Source organism: Cynocephalus volans, chromosome 15 (assembly GCF_027409185.1).
Source record: "Cynocephalus volans isolate mCynVol1 chromosome 15, mCynVol1.pri, whole genome shotgun sequence".
Lineage (NCBI taxonomy): Eukaryota > Metazoa > Chordata > Mammalia > Dermoptera > Cynocephalidae > Cynocephalus > Cynocephalus volans.
In genome coordinates, this window is record NC_084474.1 from 97,552,152 (window position 1) to 97,572,065 (window position 19,914).

The 19,914-nt window shown below is 37.5% G+C and overlaps 1 protein-coding gene across 1 annotated transcript in view; it reads right to left on the reverse strand.

The window, feature by feature from the left end:
• Positions 1 to 4,039: 4,039 nt before the first annotated feature.
• The window catches only part of LOC134363811 (zinc finger protein 717-like), a 28,834-nt gene continuing 12,959 nt past the window's right edge, over positions 4,040 to 19,914 (reverse strand). The window contains exons 2-4 of the mRNA XM_063079496.1: positions 8,547 to 8,673; positions 8,209 to 8,301; positions 4,040 to 6,499 (exon numbers count right to left, since the gene is read on the reverse strand). Of these exons, the coding sequence (XP_062935566.1) occupies positions 4,806 to 6,499; positions 8,209 to 8,301; positions 8,547 to 8,673 (1,914 nt within the window). The 3' untranslated portion in view covers positions 4,040 to 4,805. The remainder of the gene's footprint in view (positions 6,500 to 8,208; positions 8,302 to 8,546; positions 8,674 to 19,914) is intronic.

The following is a 19,914-nucleotide window of genomic DNA, read 5'->3' on the forward strand; positions in this document are numbered from 1 at the left end:
ACTACCAAATGATCCAGCAATCCCACTTCTGGGTATATGTCCAAAGGAACTGACATCAGCATTAGAAAGAGATGTCAGCACTCCCATGTTTATGGCAACATTATTCAAAACAGTCAAGATATTTAAACTACAGAAGCACTCAGTGATGAATGAATGGATAAAATAAATGTTTACATATAAAGTTCTACTCAGACATTAAAAGGGAAACAAATTGTCAATTGTGGCAACATAGAATAATCTAGAATACATTGTGTTAAATAAAATAAGCCAGGTACAGAAAGACAAATACCACTTAATTTTACTTATATGTGGAGTATTAAAAAGTCAAAATAATACAAACAGAGAGAAGAATGAAGTTTACCAAAACTGAGGGTTAGGATGAGGTAAAATATCAGTGGGGATATGTTGGTCCAAGAGTATGAAGTTTCACTTCAGCAGGAGGAATAAGTTCTGGTGATCTATTGGACAGCATGGTGAATAGAGTTAATACTAATGTATATTTCAAAGTTGCTACCAAAGTGGATTTCTAATGTTCTCAAAACAAAGAAAAATTGTCAGGTAATGAATATGTGAATCAGCCTAATTTAATAATTTCACAATGTACACATGTTGAAACATCAAATTGTACCTCGTAAGCATACCATTATAATCTGTCAAGTAAAACAAAATAAAAAAAATTTTAAAAGACTTGTCCAATAGTATTAAAAATAAGAAAAAAAGCTATATATTGAGCACAAGAGAAACACACTAACTTCAAAGATATGAACAGGTTTAAAATTAATGGGCAGGGAAAGATATACAATGTAAACATAACCATAACACACACACAAGCTCACCATATTAATACCAAAAAAAAAATAAAATAAAAAAAATTGTTACTAGGAATAAAAAGGGTCATTTATGATAAAAGTGTCAGCCAGGAAGACACCATAACAAGTATAGGTATACATGCACCAAACAAGTCCAAGTTCAAACAAAAATAATTAGAGTAGAAATTAAGGGTGAAACAGACTGTTCTATGTAAATATTCAGATATGTCAAGCTCAACATTCCATAATTGATTGAACAACTAGGCAAAAGACTGACAGGGGTATAGAAGTCTTGGACATTATAAATCAACTTCAACTTACAGATATGTATATATAGACACAACACCCAACAAGAGAATACCCAATCTATTAAAGCTCTAGGAACATATTCCAGAAAAGACCATTTGCAATGCCATAAAATATCTTCAATAACTTCGAGGATTGAAATTATACAATGTATGTTCTCTGACCACAATAGACTTAAACAGAAAGTTATTAACTTAATGATACTTTAGTAGTTCACAATTACATGAAAGTTAAACAACAAACTCCCAAACTGCCAATGAGCCATAAAAATGACACTAAAATTTGAAAAATATTGAGATTGAAAACAGTAATACAACATGTTAAAAGTATAAAAGGGCTTATAGTAAAATTTATATTTGTAAATGTATACATTTTAGAAAGGAAAGATCTGAAATCAATAACCTAACCTTCCAACTAAAAATCTAGATAAAGGAGGAAAATTAAACCTCCCAAAACAAAGAAAAAAGATGAATTAAAAATGAGAAATAAATGATGGTGCTGTACTCTCTGCCCACTGTTACCAGAGATTTGGGGACAGAATGGTGGCAGATGGAAATGACCTCCTTGCCCAAAAGGATCCCAGAGACCCTGCCTCCAGCCACACCCATCAGGTTCTATGCTGGACACCATTTTGTCTTACTTGCTCATACCCCTCTCTGGGGCCTGGGTCTACCCCACCCCAAGGGCTCTGAGGGAAGACAGGGAGTCACCACAGACTTGAGAAAACTCCTTAGGTGAAAACAGGCTCTGAGACCATCTCTAGGTCTGGAGGCTTATACACAAGCACAGTGATGCACAGGGAAATACACAAGTGGAGTCAGGATTTACCTCTTAGTGGCAAGATTCAAAATATCCCTCCATCACTGCAAATAGAAATACAAAAGATTTCTTAGCTATAGGGCATGTGACACACTCATACCTATGATTTGGCACCATTTAAAAATATAAGGAATAGGTATAAAAGATAAGTATCCCTTCCAGACACTGCTTTTCACTGAGTAAAATAAGAAAACCACTATCATTTACAGCTGTTTAAATAAGTTCAAACTAGTTGCTTACAATTAAGTGCCTGTGAATTTGTGCATTCACATAGAAATGTTTCTATTCAACCCATAGACTCACTCTGCATTTGCTTCAAACATCAGAAAAAATTACCTCTACTTAGATAGTTTTGTAATACTGATCATACAAATTTACGTAAAATAGGAGAGTAGGAAAAAATCTGGGCTGGCTTGTGGCTCACTTGGGAGAGTGTGGTATTGATAACACCAAGACCATGGATTCAGATCCCTATATAGGGATGGCCGGTTAGCTCAGTTGGGAGAGCATGGTGCTGACAACACCAAATAAAGGGTTAAGATCAACTTACTTGTCATCTTTTATAAAAAAAAAAATCTATGTAGTGCAGTACTTTAGACTTAATATATTTACCAAAATATACAGAAGTTATAGTGGCAGTTAATGTCAAAAATCCTGAAGTAAGTCAAACCAAACTATTTATTATACTAAGCGTACATATTCCCCATGCAAGGTTATGCTGGGTTCCATTAAGAAGTTTTAACAAAGAACATTTTTATGCCTAAATGTTGCATGTGAGGTGACTTTCTTTTGCATTGTAGGCTGTTTACCAACATGTGTCTTCTTCCCACTCAATGGCGTAGCACCTCCCAACCTTCAGTTATGACAACCAAAAATGTCTTCAGACAAAGACAAATGTCCCCTGGCAGGCAGTGTCACCAGTCATATTTAAATATTGGTAACATTCAAAATGTTAACAATACTTTTAATACTCCATGGATCGTTTCTATTTGAAAATTTACATTTATTACATAGTTTTCTCTTCATTCCTAATTGATATAAAAAGTGTTGAAAGTTTTCTTAAAAGCTTTGACACATAAAAGAGTTTTAGAAAGATCTTTAACTTTATTTTCACTGTTTAATGAGCTGTCTGTCCCGATAAGAAATCTCACATTTATTGCCTTCTTTCTCCCCATTATTTGCTTTTCTCACAAACTGATTTGGGTATAAATGGTGACAACATAGGATTCTCTTCCCATATACAAGGACTGGTAACTTCTCTCAGAAAGTTTGTAAAATCATTTAGCTGGAGTGCACTGCTTGTGTTGTAATGGAAATAGCCAGCACATATAAAATGGCTCAACAAGGAAATAATTTCTTACATAATGCATAAATGGGGGTTTGGGGATAGTGGTGAGAATATTTCTGGTTTCTTGAATTTCTTCTATTTTAAATTAGGGTGGATTTCCTTCACCTGTGGACCCCAACTCCCCCCAAGTGTCATCTTCATTCAGTTGAAGAGAACACGAGAAATCAGGAACGACTGCATGGAAATTTTTTTATTTTGTTCCCTGAACTGGAAGTAATGTTCACCACTTATATCTACATTCCCCTGAACAGTTAAATTCCATGGTCATCCACCCAATCATGGAATGCTCAGATTGCAGGCAATGCAAACAAGAGAAAAGAGTGGTTTTCTTTTAAAAAGAAACAGTCTAACCCATATAGAAATTCTCCCCTCTTTAAATTCTCTAATGTCTGCTATGATGTGATTCCTTTTTATTTTTATTTATTTATTTTTTGTGCATGGCCAGTATGGAGATCATTTGTGTTATGAGCACCAATGTTATAAGCAAAAATGCTCTAACTATAGCCAGCCTAGAGACTTTGTAGAAAAGATGTTTTCATACTCATTACATGTTGGGTCCGCCACCGGCCGACCCAAACAGCCCTAGCCTCGTTCCTTTTGGTGGGCGAGTGAATGGCCCGGATTACTCTTTCCCTCCTGTCCTCGTTGGAAGGAGATGGGGGAAGAGAGCCATGAAGAGAGGTGAGCACACCACCAGCCCCAACCAGTCCGGTTTAAAGGACACTCAGACACGACGGGGGTTCTGTCAAGCAGTTCCGTTTATTATCACACAAGCACTTGCTTTTATAGGCAGATGGGGAGGGGCGGTTTTAACATAATCCTATCAGCTTAAAGGTCAAGAGCATGCATCCTGTCTCAATGCCTAGCTATTGCAATCACGCAGTGTTCACGAGCGCGGTGGCCAATAAGGGCTAAGGCAAGGTTCCCGCAGACACTCCCACCCTACTTCCTCCTGTTGCCATCTTAGGCTGCCATGTTAATCCACTTGTAATTTCACTTAAGGTGGCGTTAGTTTTTAAGGCCTGACAATTACAGTCCTCCTTCCATATCCGAGGGTTACAAATCTGGTGATTCAAGAAACTACTTATCAAAAATCTTCAAAAGTAAATAAAAATAATAAATGAAACTACAACTGAAAAACAATACACTATAACAATTTACACAGCATTCCCATTTTTTCCAGTATTAAAAGTAATCTACACAAGATGTAAAGTACACAGCAGGAAGTGAATTGGTAATACACAAACACTACACCATTTATAGAAGGGACTTGAGCATCAGCAAATTTTTATATCTATAGGGGATCCTCAAGACATTCTTCAATACCTGAGAACAATTGTGTATTTATAGGTCTTCTTCTTGATGTAAGTTCTTTGATGTCGTGAGGTATGACTTCTGGCAAAATCTTTTCCCACACAAATTATATTCACTGAGATTTTCCTTTGTGTGAATTCTTTTGTCTGTTAGGGGGAATTCCAGTGCAAGACCTGTCACATTAAACTCATCAGGAGTTTTTTCCTGTGTTAGTATCCTGATGTCTTCTCAACTGTGACTTTGTAAAAAAAACTTTTTCCACATTCATTACATTCACATGGCTTCTCACCTGTGTGTATTCTCTGATGCATGCTGAGGTTTGACTTTTGGTTAAAAGCTTTTCCACATTCTTTACATTCATATGGTTTCTCACCTCTGTGAATTCTCTGATGCCTGCTGAGGTGTGACTTTTGGTTAAAAGCTTTTCCACATTCTTTACATTCATATCGTTTCTCACCTCTGTGAATTCTCTGATGCCTGCTGAGGTTTGACTTTCGGTTAAAAGCTTTTCCACATTCTTTACATTCGTATGGTTTCTCATCTGTGTGTATTCTCTGATGCATGCTAAGGTTTGACTTTTGGTTAAATGCTTTTCCACATTCTTTACATTCATATGGTTTCTCATCTGTGTGAATGCTCTGATGCATGCTGAGGTTTGACTTTTGGTTAAAAGCTTTTCCACATTCTTTACATTCATATGGTTTCTCACCTGTGTGGGTTCTCTTATGCTTGCTGAGGTGTGACTTTAACTTAAAAGCTTTTCCACATTCTTTACATTCATATGGTTTCTCACCTGTGTGAATTCTCTGATGCATGCTGAGGTGTGACTTTCGCTTAAAAGCTTTTCCACATTCTTTACATTCATATGGTTTCTCACCTGTGTGAATTCTCTGATGCTTGCGGAGGTGTGACTTTAACTTAAAAGCTTTCCCACATTCTTTACATTCAGATGGTTTCTCACATGTGTGAATTCTTTGATGCCTGCTGAGTTTGGACTTTTGCTTAAAAGCTTTTCCACATTCTTTACAGTCATAATGTGTTTTCCCTGTGTGAGTACTCTGATGCATCCTGAAAGATGATTTCTTGTTAAATATTTTTCTACATCCATTACATTTGTAGGGCTTATCACCTGGGAGAGCTCTCTGATGCATGCTGAAGACTGACATTTGGTTAAAATCTTTTGAACTTTCCTTACATTCATATGTTGTTTTACTTTTGTGACTTCTCTGATGCATGTTGAGGGTTGACTTTTGGTTAAAAGCTTTCCCTGCAGATGTTCCCTGATATGAGATAAGGTATGATTGCTTAATAAAAGATTTCTGACATTCACTGTATTTATCATGTTTCTCTCTTGTGTATATAATCTGATGTTGAGTAAGTTTAGCCTTTTTATACATTTTCGCACATACATCACCTTGAAAAGTTTTCTTCCCTACCTGAGTTATCTCTGGGGCAAAGACAGATGACTTATTACAGGCTTTCCAATATTCACTATATTTACAAGTGGTCTCACCCATATAAATTATCTTATATACAAATATTATTGGCACTGAGTTGCAGGACTGTCCTTTGTCACTATATTCAAAAAGTTGCCCAGCTGGAATCTTAGGATCCTGACTAAGATGCTCATGATAACTCTGTGATTTCTCAGATATATTATGCTCATCAGGTTTCTTTCCAGCACACATGGCATCAGTCTCTGGAAGAAGTGAATTCTGATATTCATTAGACTCCTCATGCCCCACTCCAGAATAGTTTTCATTATTTCTAACCAGATTTAAAATATGCATTGAATATGCATTCTCCTTAGTTGATTGGTTGCCATTGATGATTACACCTTGCCACAAGTATCTACCATGACTTTCTTGACTCCTTTCAATTAGGTCATTGACTATCTGGACATCTGAAATGACAAAAAAACCCCACATCCATGAACCACACATAAGCATATGTTATCACATGCTTGTGTAAAGTGAGAGAAGTTTCTAACAACCCAAGTAATAAAAGATTTTATAAAAACCAATAATGGGTATTGGTTTCAGGAGTATATGGGTTCTGACAATATTATGTTGTATTAATATATTTTCTAACATTATATGACATTCTTCTTTGCTTCTTTATTCACTTTTTGTTTTTAAATCATGATGAAATATCTGATAATTTTTACCTTTTCCCTAATTGCATATTTCAAATAATTGCTTATCACCTTCCATTTGTTTTTAACTCTACTCTACTTTTTACTTTTATTTTTACAGTTTTGACTCTATTTTGTTTTTATCACAATAGTGATTATCTCCTGCAGCTCTTTTTCTCATTCTTCTGCTTTGAATATGGCCAGGTTTTCCTTCATTGGCTACTTCCAGGTGCAGAATGATCCAATTTTTCATCCATATGGAGGAAAATGACTTAGGTTAAGAACTTTGCATTAGTGTTTCTATACTTTTCACTCTTCCTTAGGAAATGGAAATAGGCATGTGGAAGTTTTCCAAATAATAAAATCTACTTTTACCTACTCTAAACAGAGCCTCCCACAAATTACTCATTTAACCTGACTTACTGTGCTTCAAAAAACCATTACTCTACAGGAAACTTTAGTCCATCCCTACGGACACCCTGCTGGTCTAAAATACTTGGTTCCACAACCAAGGCTTTGGCCACCATCTTTGAAAAAGGTACTTTTGACTCCATAAAAAATCAAGTGGTCTTATATTCCCAAACTCTGGAAAACACACTCCCACTTGATAATTCATTGCTCATGAAAGCTTTAGTATTATGCACTGGTGTTTTGGATGGCTAGTGCACTCATAAAAAATAGAGTCTCCTGTACATTTCTAAGTTTCTTTGTTGTTTTAGAATGATTTCTACAAAAAGAGGAGGAAAATACTAACTTCAAATTCCACTTCCAAAAAGCAATCTCAGTCCCTCAACTTGAAACCCATGGTTGACTTGACCTTGATACCATGAGTTTCCTGGTTCTTCTATAAAATTCAGAACTCTCCTTTTCCATGCCCTATGCTCAGTCTGCCTCAGCTCCATAATTTCTGATGTGGTGGTATAAAAGGCTCATAACTGGACCCCTTTTCTTATTTTCTTATCAACTTCCTATGTGATATCCTGCACTACTTTGGGATTCTGCCAAGGATCCCCACCAAAAACAAGGCCCTTACCACATGCAGTCCCCAGACCTTGGAATGCTCAGCTGCCAGAACAGAACAGTAAGAGATAGAGTTTGTATCTTCATAAATTACCTAGTTACAGATATTCTGTTTTAAGTAACACAAAAGAACAGAGTCTGAAAAACCATGTCCATGACAGTGCAGGACATGAGGGCAACTGAAACTATTGAAAAAGTCAATGGCAAAAATAAATGTCAAAGAAGAGAAATGTGGAGATATTTTAGGAAAATACATTGTTGAAAAACAGTAAAATAAAATATGGAGATATATATGTACGAATCCATCTGACAGATTATATAATACCTGTGTTTGATGCAAGGTGAGAAGCCAGCATCAGCTCATGGACCTGTGGAAAAATTGCTAGAAAAAGCTGAACACAGCCAAGATCTGCTGGGTTTTACTCTTCCTGGAGTCTGCCCATGATGTGCTTACTAACCTGGGAGGCTCTGGTCTGGGTGTTCTTTTATTATCCAAGGCTCTGCTCCTTTCTCCAACTTGAGGCTCACCTCAGGTTTACTAATCCAGTACCCTGTTAATGGGAAGTAATATAGGACTTTATAAAATTGCAAAGCCTAATCCTTGGAAGAATGACAAGACCTCAGCTCCAGAAATTATACAATAAAGAGACCAATTTGAAACTTCTGTTAAATAGGGATGACATATTTTTCATGAAATGTAATTTTACCAAATATTATAAAAACCCTATAAACCATTCCTATTTTTATAAAAAAAACAAAATATTTCTATTGAAAGTTACTGAAGAGTTGCACTCACCCAATGACACCAGGCTGCTGTAGGTCTCCAGCATGACATCCATGTACAAAGTCCTCTGAGCATCATTCAGGTCCCTCCACTCCTCCCAGGTGAAGTCCACAGCCACATCCTCAAATGACACCAACTCCTGTAATGGCACATTGATCTCAATTTGAGCCACTGGCCCTGGGTCACAAAAAAGGAATCTCAGAGTTCACACTTCTGTGAGGATGAGTGTCTTATGTGTTAGATAAGGTGCTGCTTTTCTATACTCCATAAAGTGGAGAGAAAAAAAACCAAACAAGAATATCCTGTCACTTTAATAACATATTAATGACTAAAAATATGAATACAAAGCTTACCATATAGCTGTGAACAATTCTTCTTGCTAGTTATAAAAGTATGAATAAAATGCTGCTTCTCCAAGAAGTTTATAATCAGGTTTGAAAACATAAGTATACCTGAACCATTGTGTCAGATTAACAAATTTTGAGAGAAGTTCAATAGAGAATGGAGAAAGAAAGACAAAATATATTTCTATGCTGCATTCTGTTTGCACTCCACTGAAATACCAAAGATGTTAAGCTTTTCCATTTGAACCACATGTTCTCATGACTAGGAGGCAACAGTAAAACTGCAGTCACAAGAACAAAGGAAGACACCCCACATTAATGAAACTACACATGGCACCATGTCTAAGTGAATGCCCATGGGTGGTGATAACAGATACACTATTAAAGAAACACAATATGGAGTGCTTCTGCATTTACATATTTTTCTATTACAAAAAGTGAAACATTATATGTAACTGCTGCTTTTAAATTACTTGTAAACTGGAGCTTAGGTCCCCATAGAAGCCGAAGGCGCAGCCTGGACTGTAGTTTCCTGGGAGAGAGGAGAGCTGGAGCAGGAGCGGAATGGAGCGCAGTCCTGCAAGCATTAGCTTCAGCATCCAGCCCGGGGTTGCAGGTGTGTGGGAGGACAGACCAAATAGGAGCTGCCTCCAGCTGAAAGCATTTTGCGATGAAAGAAAATTGGCTCCACTTTTAAACCATGAATTAGAATTCTGCAGAGAAGAGTCTCCACGGCGCTGGCCCACGGTAGCGCAGCCGCTCTGAGCTGACCCAGCCTCCGGACGGGCGGTAAGATTTCATCTGGGGATCCGGCAACTCCCTGGGAGGCAGACGCAGGCAGACCGGCGGGTCCGGGGAACCGAGCAGCGGTTTGCGGCCGGCAGTTCTCGCTGGTCCGTGAAAGAGGTCGGCGGCCCCAGCGGGCACCAGAGTGGAGGTCAAGACGGCGGAAGAGGAGAGCTGCCTGCCGCTTTTCTGCCAGGAGTAGAAGCAGCCTGAGGCCCGCACCAGATGCAGCTGTAGCAGAATCGGCGCAAAGGAATGGTTTTGAAAGGGTGTCTTTACCCTGCCGAGAACTGGGAATCTTCCCCCAACCCGCGCATGACCCACCAGTGCGCTGCAGCCCGCGTCGCGTCGCAGCCGCAGCCGCAGAGGTGGAAACATGGAGGCCTGAGCTGGTGTGTGTTACCCCGGGCTGCAGTGGTGACCACGGCTTCTGACCCCAGCCCCCACCCACCCGTCCCTGGAGCTGGAAGCGAATCAACCTGCGGCCAAGACAGGGAGACGTCCAGTGGGAGAGGCAGAAGTTCCACGGAGACCACACGCCCTGCAGGGCCGCCACTGTGTGATTCAACAGGTAGGCTTTGCTGCCGCCACCCAGCTTCATTCCCAGCCCAGCCCAGTGCACACAGAGCGGAGAGACGTCCAGCAGGGGAGGCGGGAACTCCACAGAGTCCACGCTGCTGCTGCGCAATCCAGCAGCAGGTAGGCTTCACCACCGCCACCGAGCTCCATCCCAAGCCCGGCCTAGCGTGCACAGAGCAGGGAGACATCCTGCAGGGGAAGGGGAAGCTCTGCAGAGACCACACACTCTGCGGTGCCTCAGCGCATCCCAGCAGCCAGACCAGAGTGAGCGGAACAGGGAGTCACCGAGGTAGCGATACCAAATTGGCAACCACAGCAACATCTTAGTCAGTCAATAGTGTCAAACCTGTGGACTGTGAAACCCCCTGCCACAATGAATAAACACCAAAGAAAAGATACCAGAAATACGAAAAATCAAGAAAGTACACCACCAAAAGATAATAAAGCTCAAGCTCTAGATCCTATAGAACAAGAAGCCCTTGAAATGACTGGCAAGGAATTTCGAGTGATAATTCTAAGGAAACTGAATGAGATAAAAGAAAACTCAGCTAGACATCATGATGAAATGAGGAAAAGTATACAGGACCTGAAAGAGGAAATGTACAAGGAAATCAATGCCCTGAAAAAAAATGTAGCAGAATTTGCCGAACTGAAGAAGTTATTCAGCGAAATAAAAAACACAACGGAGAGCTTAACGAACAGGCTTGTGGAAGTTGAAGAGAGAACCTCTGAACTTGAAGATGGGCTGTTTGAAATAACACAAGCAGACAAAAAAAAAAAAAAAAAAAAGGCATTGAAGAAATTTGAGAGCGATATCAGATAACCTTAAGCGCTCAAATATCCAAGTCATGAGTATGCCAGAAGGGGAGGAAAACGGAGATTGCATTGAAAACACATTCAACAAAATAGTGGCAGAAAACTTCCCAGGTATAGGAAAAATCACAGATCTTCAGATCCAGGAAGCTCAACGATCTCCAAATGTATTTAACCCAAAAATAAAGGTCTTCTCCAAGACATGTTATAGTCAAATTGGCAAAACTCAGAGACAAAGAGAGAATCTTAAAAGCTGCAAGAGAGAAGCGTCAAATCACCTATAAGGGAGCCCCAATCAGGCTAACATCAAACTTTTTATCACAAACCCTAAAAGCCAGAAAGGAATGGGAAGATATATTCAAAATACTAAACGACAGAGGTTGTCCGCCAAGAATACTCTACCCTGCAAGACTATCCTTCCGAAATGAAGGGCAAATAGTATATTTCTCAGATAAACAAAAACTGCGGGAGTTCACCACCACACGACCACCCTTACAAGAAATTCTCAAGGGAGTACTGGGTTTGGTTCCTGAAAAATAACTACCACTACCATAAAAACCCAAGAAATATCTAAAGCCACTAGTATAATAAACATGTCATAAATGAAGAGAAAACAAAGAAAAAGGCTATCTACAACCTAAGGAACCAACAAACATAGAACACAAACAGTAAATCAGAAAGCAAGGAACAAAAGACACCTAAGACAACCAAACAACAATCAAAAATATGCTAGGAATAAATCAACACTTTTCAATAACAACTCTTAATGCAAAAGGCTTAAATTCCCCAATCAAAAGACACAGACTGGCTGACTGGATTAAAAAGGAGGACCCAACTATATGTTGCCTTCAAGAGACCCACCTCACCCATAAAGACTCACATAGACTAAGAGTGAAAGGATGGAAAAAGATTTACCATGCAAACAGAAAAGAAAAACGAGCTGGACTAGCTATTCTTATATCTGACAAAGTAGACTTTAAACTAAAAACCATAATAAGAGACAACGAGGGACACTACATAATGATAAAAGGACTGATCCATCAAGAAGACATAACAATCATAAATATGTATTCACCCAATGTTGGAGCAGCCAGATTTATAAAACAAACTCTATTAGACCTAAAGAAGGAAATAGACACTAATACCGTAATAGCAGGGGACCTGAACACTCCACTGTCAATATTGGACAGATCATCTAGGCAAAGAATAAGCAGAGAAACAAAAGATCTAAACAATACTCTAGACCAATTGGAATTGGCAGATATCTACAGAACATTCTACCCAACAACCTCAGCAAATGGATCATTCTCCAGGATAAATCACATGTTAGGTCACAAATCAAGTCTCAACAAATTCAAAAAAATTGGAATTATCCCATGTATTTTCTCAGACCATAAGGATTAAAACTAGAAATCAATGACAAACAAAATTCTGGAAACTATACAAACAAATGGAAATTAAACAGCATTCTACTTAATGACATATGGGTCCAAGAAGAAATCAAGCAGGAAACCAAAAAATTTATTGAAACTAATGAAAATAATGATACATCATACCAAAACCTGTGGGATACTGCAAAAGCAGTATTAAGGGGGAAATTTATTGCATTAAATGCTCACCTCAGAAGAATGGAAAGATGGCAAGTGAACAACCTAATACTTCACCTTAAAGAACTAGAAAAACAAGAACAATCCAAACCTAAAGTTAGCAGACAGAAAGAAATCATTAAGATCAGAGCAGAACTGAATGAAATTGAAACCCAAAAAACAATACAAAAGATCAATGAATCAAAAAGTTGGTTTTTGGAAAAGATAAATAAAATTGACAAACCATTAGCATGGCTAACAAAAAAAAAGAAGAGAGAAGACTCAAATAACAAAAATTAGAAATGAAAAAGGTGATATTACAACTGATTCATCTGAAATACAAGGAATCATTCGAGACTACTATAAACAACTATACGCCAGCAAGTTTGAAAATCTGGAGGAAATGGATAAATTTCTGGACACACACAAGCTCCCAAAACTGAGCCATGAAGATATAGAAAATCTGAAGAGACCAATAACAATAAAGGAGATTGAAGCTGTTATCAGAAGGCTCCCAACAAAGAAAAGCCCAGGACCAGATGGATTCACAGCAGAATTTTACCAAACATTCAAAGAGGAATTGACATCAATTCTTTACAAATGATTCTAAAAGATTGAAACAGACGCAAGTCTCCCAAACTCTTTCTATGAAGCAAATATCATCCTGATACCAAAACCAGGTAAAGATATAACCAAAAAAGAAAACTACAGGCTATTATCCTTGATGAATATAGATGCAAAAATCCTCACTAAAATACTAGCAAACAGAATACAGCAACACATACGTAAAATCATTCACCACGATCAAGTGGGATTCATCCCAGGGATGCAAGGTTGGTTCAACATATGCAAATCAATAAATGTGATACACCATATTAATAAAATCAAACACAAGGACCATATGATCATCTCTATAGATGCTGAAAAAGCATTTGATAAAATTCAACACTCATTCTTGACAAAGACCCTCTATAAGTTAGGTATAGACGGAAAGTATCTCAACATAATTAAAGCCATATATGATAAACCCACAGCCAATATCATCCAGAATGGGGAAAAGCTGAAAGCTTTTCCTTTAAGAACAGGAACTAGACAAGGATGCCCACTCTCACCACTCCTATTCAACATAGTGTTGGAAGTACTAGCCAGAGCAATCAGAGAAGAGAAGGAAATAAAGGGCATCCAGATTGGAAAAGATGAAGTCAAACTGTCCCTGTTTGCAGATGACATGATCCTATATATTGAACAGCCTAAAACCTGTACAAAAAAACTCTTGGAGGTGATAAATGACTTCAGCACAGTAGCAGGATACAAAATGAACACACAAAAAATCAGTAGCATTTCTATTCTCCAATAGTGAACATGCAAAAAGAGAAATCAAGAAAGCCTGCCCATTTACAATAGCCACCAAAAAAATAAAATACTTAGGAATTGAGTTAACCAAGGATGTGAAAAATCTCTATAATGAGAACTACAAACCACTGCTGAGAGAAATTAGAGAGGATACAAGAAGATGGAAAGATATCCCATGCTCTTGGATTGGAAGAATCAACATAGTGAAAATGTCCATACTACCCAAAGTAATATACAAATTTAATGCAATACTCATCAAAATTCCAATGACATTTTTCTCAGAAATCGAAAGAACTATGCAGACATTTATATGGAATAACAAAAGACCATGCATAGCGAAAGCGACGCTGAGCAAAAGAAATAAAGCTGGAGGCATAACACTACCTGACTTTAAGCTAAACTACAAAGTTATAATAACCAAAATAGTATGGTACTGGCATAAAAACAGACACACTGACCAATGGAATAGAATAGAGAATCCAGAAATTAACCCACACACCTACAGCCATCTGATCTTTGACAAAGGCACCAAGCCTATACACTGGGGAAGAGACTGGCTCTTTAGCAAATTGTGCTGGGAGAACTGGATATCAATATGCAGGAGAATGAAACTAGACCCATACCTTTCACCATACACTAAAGTCAACTCAAAATGGATTAAAGAACTAAATATAAATCCTGAATCAATAAAACTTCTTAAAGAAAACATAGGAGAGACACTTCAGGAAATAGGACTGGACAGAGACTTCATGAATACAACCCCAAAAGCATGGGCAACTAAAGGAAAAATAAACAAATGGGATTATATCAAACTAAGGAGCTTCTGCACGGCAAAAGAAACAATTAACAGAGTTAAAAGACAACCAACAGAGTGGGAGAAAATATTTGCAAAATATACATCTGACAAAGGATTAATATCCAGAATATACAAGGAACTCAAACAACTTTACAAGAAAAAAACAAGCAACCCAATTAAAAAATGGGCAAAAGAGCTAAGTAGGCATTTCTCTGAGGAAGATATAAAAATGGCCAACAGACATATGAAAAAATGCTCAACATCACTCAGCATCCGGGAAATGCAAATCAAAACCACACTGAGATACCATCTCACCCCAGTTAGGATGGCTAAAATCCAAAAGACTCTGAACGATAAATGCTGGCGAGGTTGCAGAGAAAAAGGAACTCTCATACATTGTTGGTGGGACTGCAAAATGGTGCAGCCTCTATGGAAAATGGTATGGAGGTTCCTCAAACAATTGCAGATAGATCTGCCATACGACCCAGCTATCCCACTGCTGGGAATATACCCAGAGGAATGGAAATCATCAAGTCGAAGGTATACCTGTTCCCCAATGTTCATCACAGCAATCTTTACAATAGCCAAGAGTTGGAACCAGCCGAAATGTCCATCATCAGATGAGTGGATACGGAAAATGTGGTACATCTACACAATGGAATACTACTCAGCTATAAAAACGAATGAAATACTGCCATTTGCATCAACATGGATGGACCTTGAGAGAATTATATTAAGTGAAACAAGTCAGGCACAGAAAGAGAAATACCACATGTTCTCACTTATTGGTGGGAGCTAAAAATTAACATATAAATTCACACACACACACACACACACACACAAAAACCAGGGTGGGGGGGAAGAAGATATAACAACCACAATTCCTTGAAGTTGATATGACAAGCAAACAGAGGGGACATTGGTGGGGGGGATGGGGGGAGGGAGGAGGGAGGGAAGTCTTGGTAATGGGCCACAATAATCAACCACATTGTATATCAACAAAATAAAATTAAGAAAAAAAATCAAAAAAATAAAAAATATATAAATAAATTACTTGTAAACTGAAAGCATATACAAAGGCACTCCAAAATTTCCTTCCCCCATGCCAAAGGATTGCTTGTTTCTACATGAGTGAACACTGCCACTATCTAAACACAGAGTATAAAAAATGTGGTTTTGTAAATATAAATCAGTTACATACTAGATTTACAATTTAATAGTCATCCACAAGAAGAATGGAAAAAGCTTTAGAGAGAATCAGAGCAGAAGAAAACAGGGTGTTTGAAGACCAGCTGCATTAGAACATGGAGCAAGGCTGGTTAGCTAGTTCACTTGGGAGAGCATACTTCTGTTAAAACTAAGGTCACAGGGTCAGATTCCCATACAGGCCAACCAATAGAAAATCAATCAATCAATCAATAACAGAGCAGTAAGCATACAGAAGAAGAAAGTGATGTAGAAACAAAAAGCAGGAAGACGCTGTGGTACCAAATTCCTGTGTAGAAAATAAAAGTGTTTTACTATCAGGCTTTCTACATAATTACAGCTAATTAGGTACTGGCACAGTAAAGTGTAGCTTTTAGAATGACAGAAAAATATAATGGGCAGAAATAAAATAGACTTGAATATATTACACTTGAAATATCTGTGTGAATGTCCAAATGGCAACTGGATACATGATCCAGAGTTCAAGAGACATCTAAGCTGAAGATAAAGATCTGGAAATGCATCAGTCCATTTCTGTTGTTTGTAACAAAATACCTGGAACGGGGTGATTTGTTAGAAAATGAAATTTACTGCTTGCAGATTCAAAAGCTGGGGAGTCAAAAGTCCAGAGAACACATCTGGTGGAGACCTTGGTGGAGATGACAGTGACCCAGGGGTCTCACATGGCACAAAACAGTAGGGCAGAGAGAGGACAATCTTTCATGTTTTCTTTTAAAGCCCTCAGAACCACATCCCTGCCCACCATTATTAACCCATTCATAATGGTATGGTCCTACAGTCTAATCACATCATTAAGGTCCCATCTTTCAACTACCAAATTAGGATTACCCACCATCCTAACACTGTCACAGAGGGGGTCAAGTTTGGGGACATTCAGTCCAAGGCATGGAAATATCAAAATTTCAATGTTAGGTGAAGCCATCAGAACGAATGAGCAAACCTAAGAGATTCCAAGTAAAAACAAAACAAAACAAAACAAAAGAACAAGAACAGAGTCAGCAGAAGCACTTTATCTTTAAACATAAGACAGAGGAAAAGAAATACAATGTGAAGAACAAAAAGAAGTTTTCTAAATTTATTCCACAATTAAAGGAAAGCTCAGTATTAAAAAGTCTACCAATATATTATATGAATACATAATTCATTATATATATATATGTGTGTGTATATATATACGTGTGTGCATTTGATCTGTTTGGAAATCCAGCATATTTGAAGTCCTATGAGTGAAAATCCTTTAAATAATTATATAGATGTTAGAAAAATACACAGGAGGCAGGCCAGTATAGGGATCAATCTGTGGTCCTTGATAGTATTGGCATCACACTCTCACCAAGTGAACATAGCTGACCGAACATAGTGGAGAAAAAAAACCTCTCAGTTTGAGGATAGATCAAAGAAATTAAAAACTGAATTGCATACACACACAGGAAAAAGAAAAAAGGAACAGGACACAATATCTGAAGAGTGTTTGACAATGTCAAAAGTTGTAATATAAAGTAATGAGAAAACCAGCAGAAGAGAGATGGAGGAAAAAAACAGAAGAAACACTTAAAAGAATAATGTCTGAGAACTTCCACATATTAATATCAGGCACCAAACCAAAGATCAAGGAAGTTAAGATAACACAGAACCTGATAAATGCCAAAAATCTACATCTAGGCATGTAGTTTTTAAACTTCAGAAAATCAAAAATAATAAAAACTCTGAAGCCAGAGGGAGGAAAATATATCTTACCTAAAAAGAAACAAGGTAAGAATTACACCCAACATTTCCTGAGAATCCATGTAAGTAAGGAGGGAGTACAGTGAAATATCCGAACAGTTGATTAAAGAACCCTACCACACAGAGTCCTGTCCACTATGAAATCAACCTGTAAAAAAGAAAAAAATAAAGACTTTCTCAGAGAAACAAAAATTGAGAGAATTTGTTGCCACTACACCTGTATTCGAAGCAATGTGAAAGAAAAAAAAGAATAAAAAAGATAGGTTAGAATCGATATACAGAAAGAGAACTAAAGAAATAAATGAAGGTTCAATAAAAAGTTTTTTTTTAATTAAGGTTTTTCATTGCAACACAGTTGATTGTACATATCTTTGAGGTAAAGAATTGGATGTCATATGTGCAATATGTGAAGTTCAAATTAGGATAATTAGTATATTCTTCAATATACAGTGTAATAGATTTTTGTGACCCTTTAAAAATACCTCCCTTCCACTATCCCCCTGAGCATTTCCTCCCTCTAGTAACCTCAGTTCTGTTTTCTACTCTTGAAGTTCAAAGCAATATTATGATTGTTGTATATTTCTTTTATTTAATTTTTAAGTTATTTATTTTCTTAGCTGTCATATATAAGTGAGAACATGCAAAATTTTTCTTTCTGTACCTGGCTTATTTTACTTAACATAATTTTCCTAAGTTCATCCACGTTGCTGTGAATGGCAATATCTCATGCTTTTTAAAGACAGAGTAGTATTCCATTGTATAAATATATCACATTTTCCTTATCCAGTCATCTGATAATGGACATTTAGGTTGATTCCAAGTCTTGCCTACTGTAAATAGAGCTGCAATAAACATGAGAGTACAGGTGTCCCTTCTGCATGATTATTTCCAATCCTTTGAATGTATACCCAGCAGTGGGATTGCTGGTCATATGGCAGTTCTATCTGTAGTTGCTTGAGGAACCTCCACATGGTTTTCGATAATGCATGCACCAATTTACAGTCCCACCAACAGTAAAGGAGGGTTCCTCTTTCTCTGCATTCTCACCAGCATTTGTTATTCTCTGCCTTTTTGATAGTAGCCAGTCTAACTGGAATGATACGATATTTCAATGTGGCTTTGATTTACACTTCCTGGATGCTGAGTGATGTTGAGCATTTTCTCCTGTATATGTTGACCATTTGTATATCTTCCTTTTGGAAATGCATTCAGCTCCTTTGCCCATTTAAAAAATCAGACTATTTGTTATTCTACTTTTAAGTTGTTTGAGTTACTTGTATATTCTGCATATTAATCCTTCATCAGATGCATAGTTTACAAATAATTTCTCCCACTCTGTAGGTTGCTCTTTTCCTCTGTTGTTTCTTGTGATGTGCAGCAGCTTTTCAATTTGATATAATTTGGGTTTTTTTCTTTTGTTGCCTATGCTGTGGGGTTCATATTAATAAAGTCTGTGCCCAATCCTACTTCCAGAAGTGTTTCCCCTATAATTTCTTTTAGGAATTTTAAAGTTTCAGGTCTTATATTTAAGATTTTAATCCATTTCTTCCAATCCAAGAGCATGAAATATCTTTCCACTTTTTGTTGTCTTCTTTAATTTCTTTCAACAGTGATTTGTAGATTCCATTGTAGAGATCTTTCACATGCTTTGTTGTCTTTATTCCAAGATATTTTATTTTGGGGGTGACTATTGTAAATGGAATATAGCTTTGTTGGTTTTTCTTTCTGCTAGTTCAAAAACACTAGTGATTTTTGCATACTGATATATCCTACTGCTTTACTGAAATTATTTACTGGCTCTAAGGGTTTTTTTTGGAGACTTTTTAGGCTTTTCTGTATATAGGATCATTATGTCTGCAAACCGGGATAATTTGACTTTCTCTTTTCTGTTTGGGATGCCCTTGCTTTCATTCTCTTGCCTGATTCCTCTGGCTAGTACTTCCTATACTATATTAAATAACATCTCAGGGTAGATATCTTTGTCTTGTTCCCATTCTTAAAGAAAAGCTTTCAACTTCTCCCCATTCAGAATGACAATGACATTACATTTGCCATATATGGCTTTTATCATGTTGAGATACTTCCCTTCTATACCTAATTTGCTGACACTCTTTACATGAAGTGATGTCGAATTTTCTCAAATGCTTCTTCACTGTCTGTTGAGATGATAT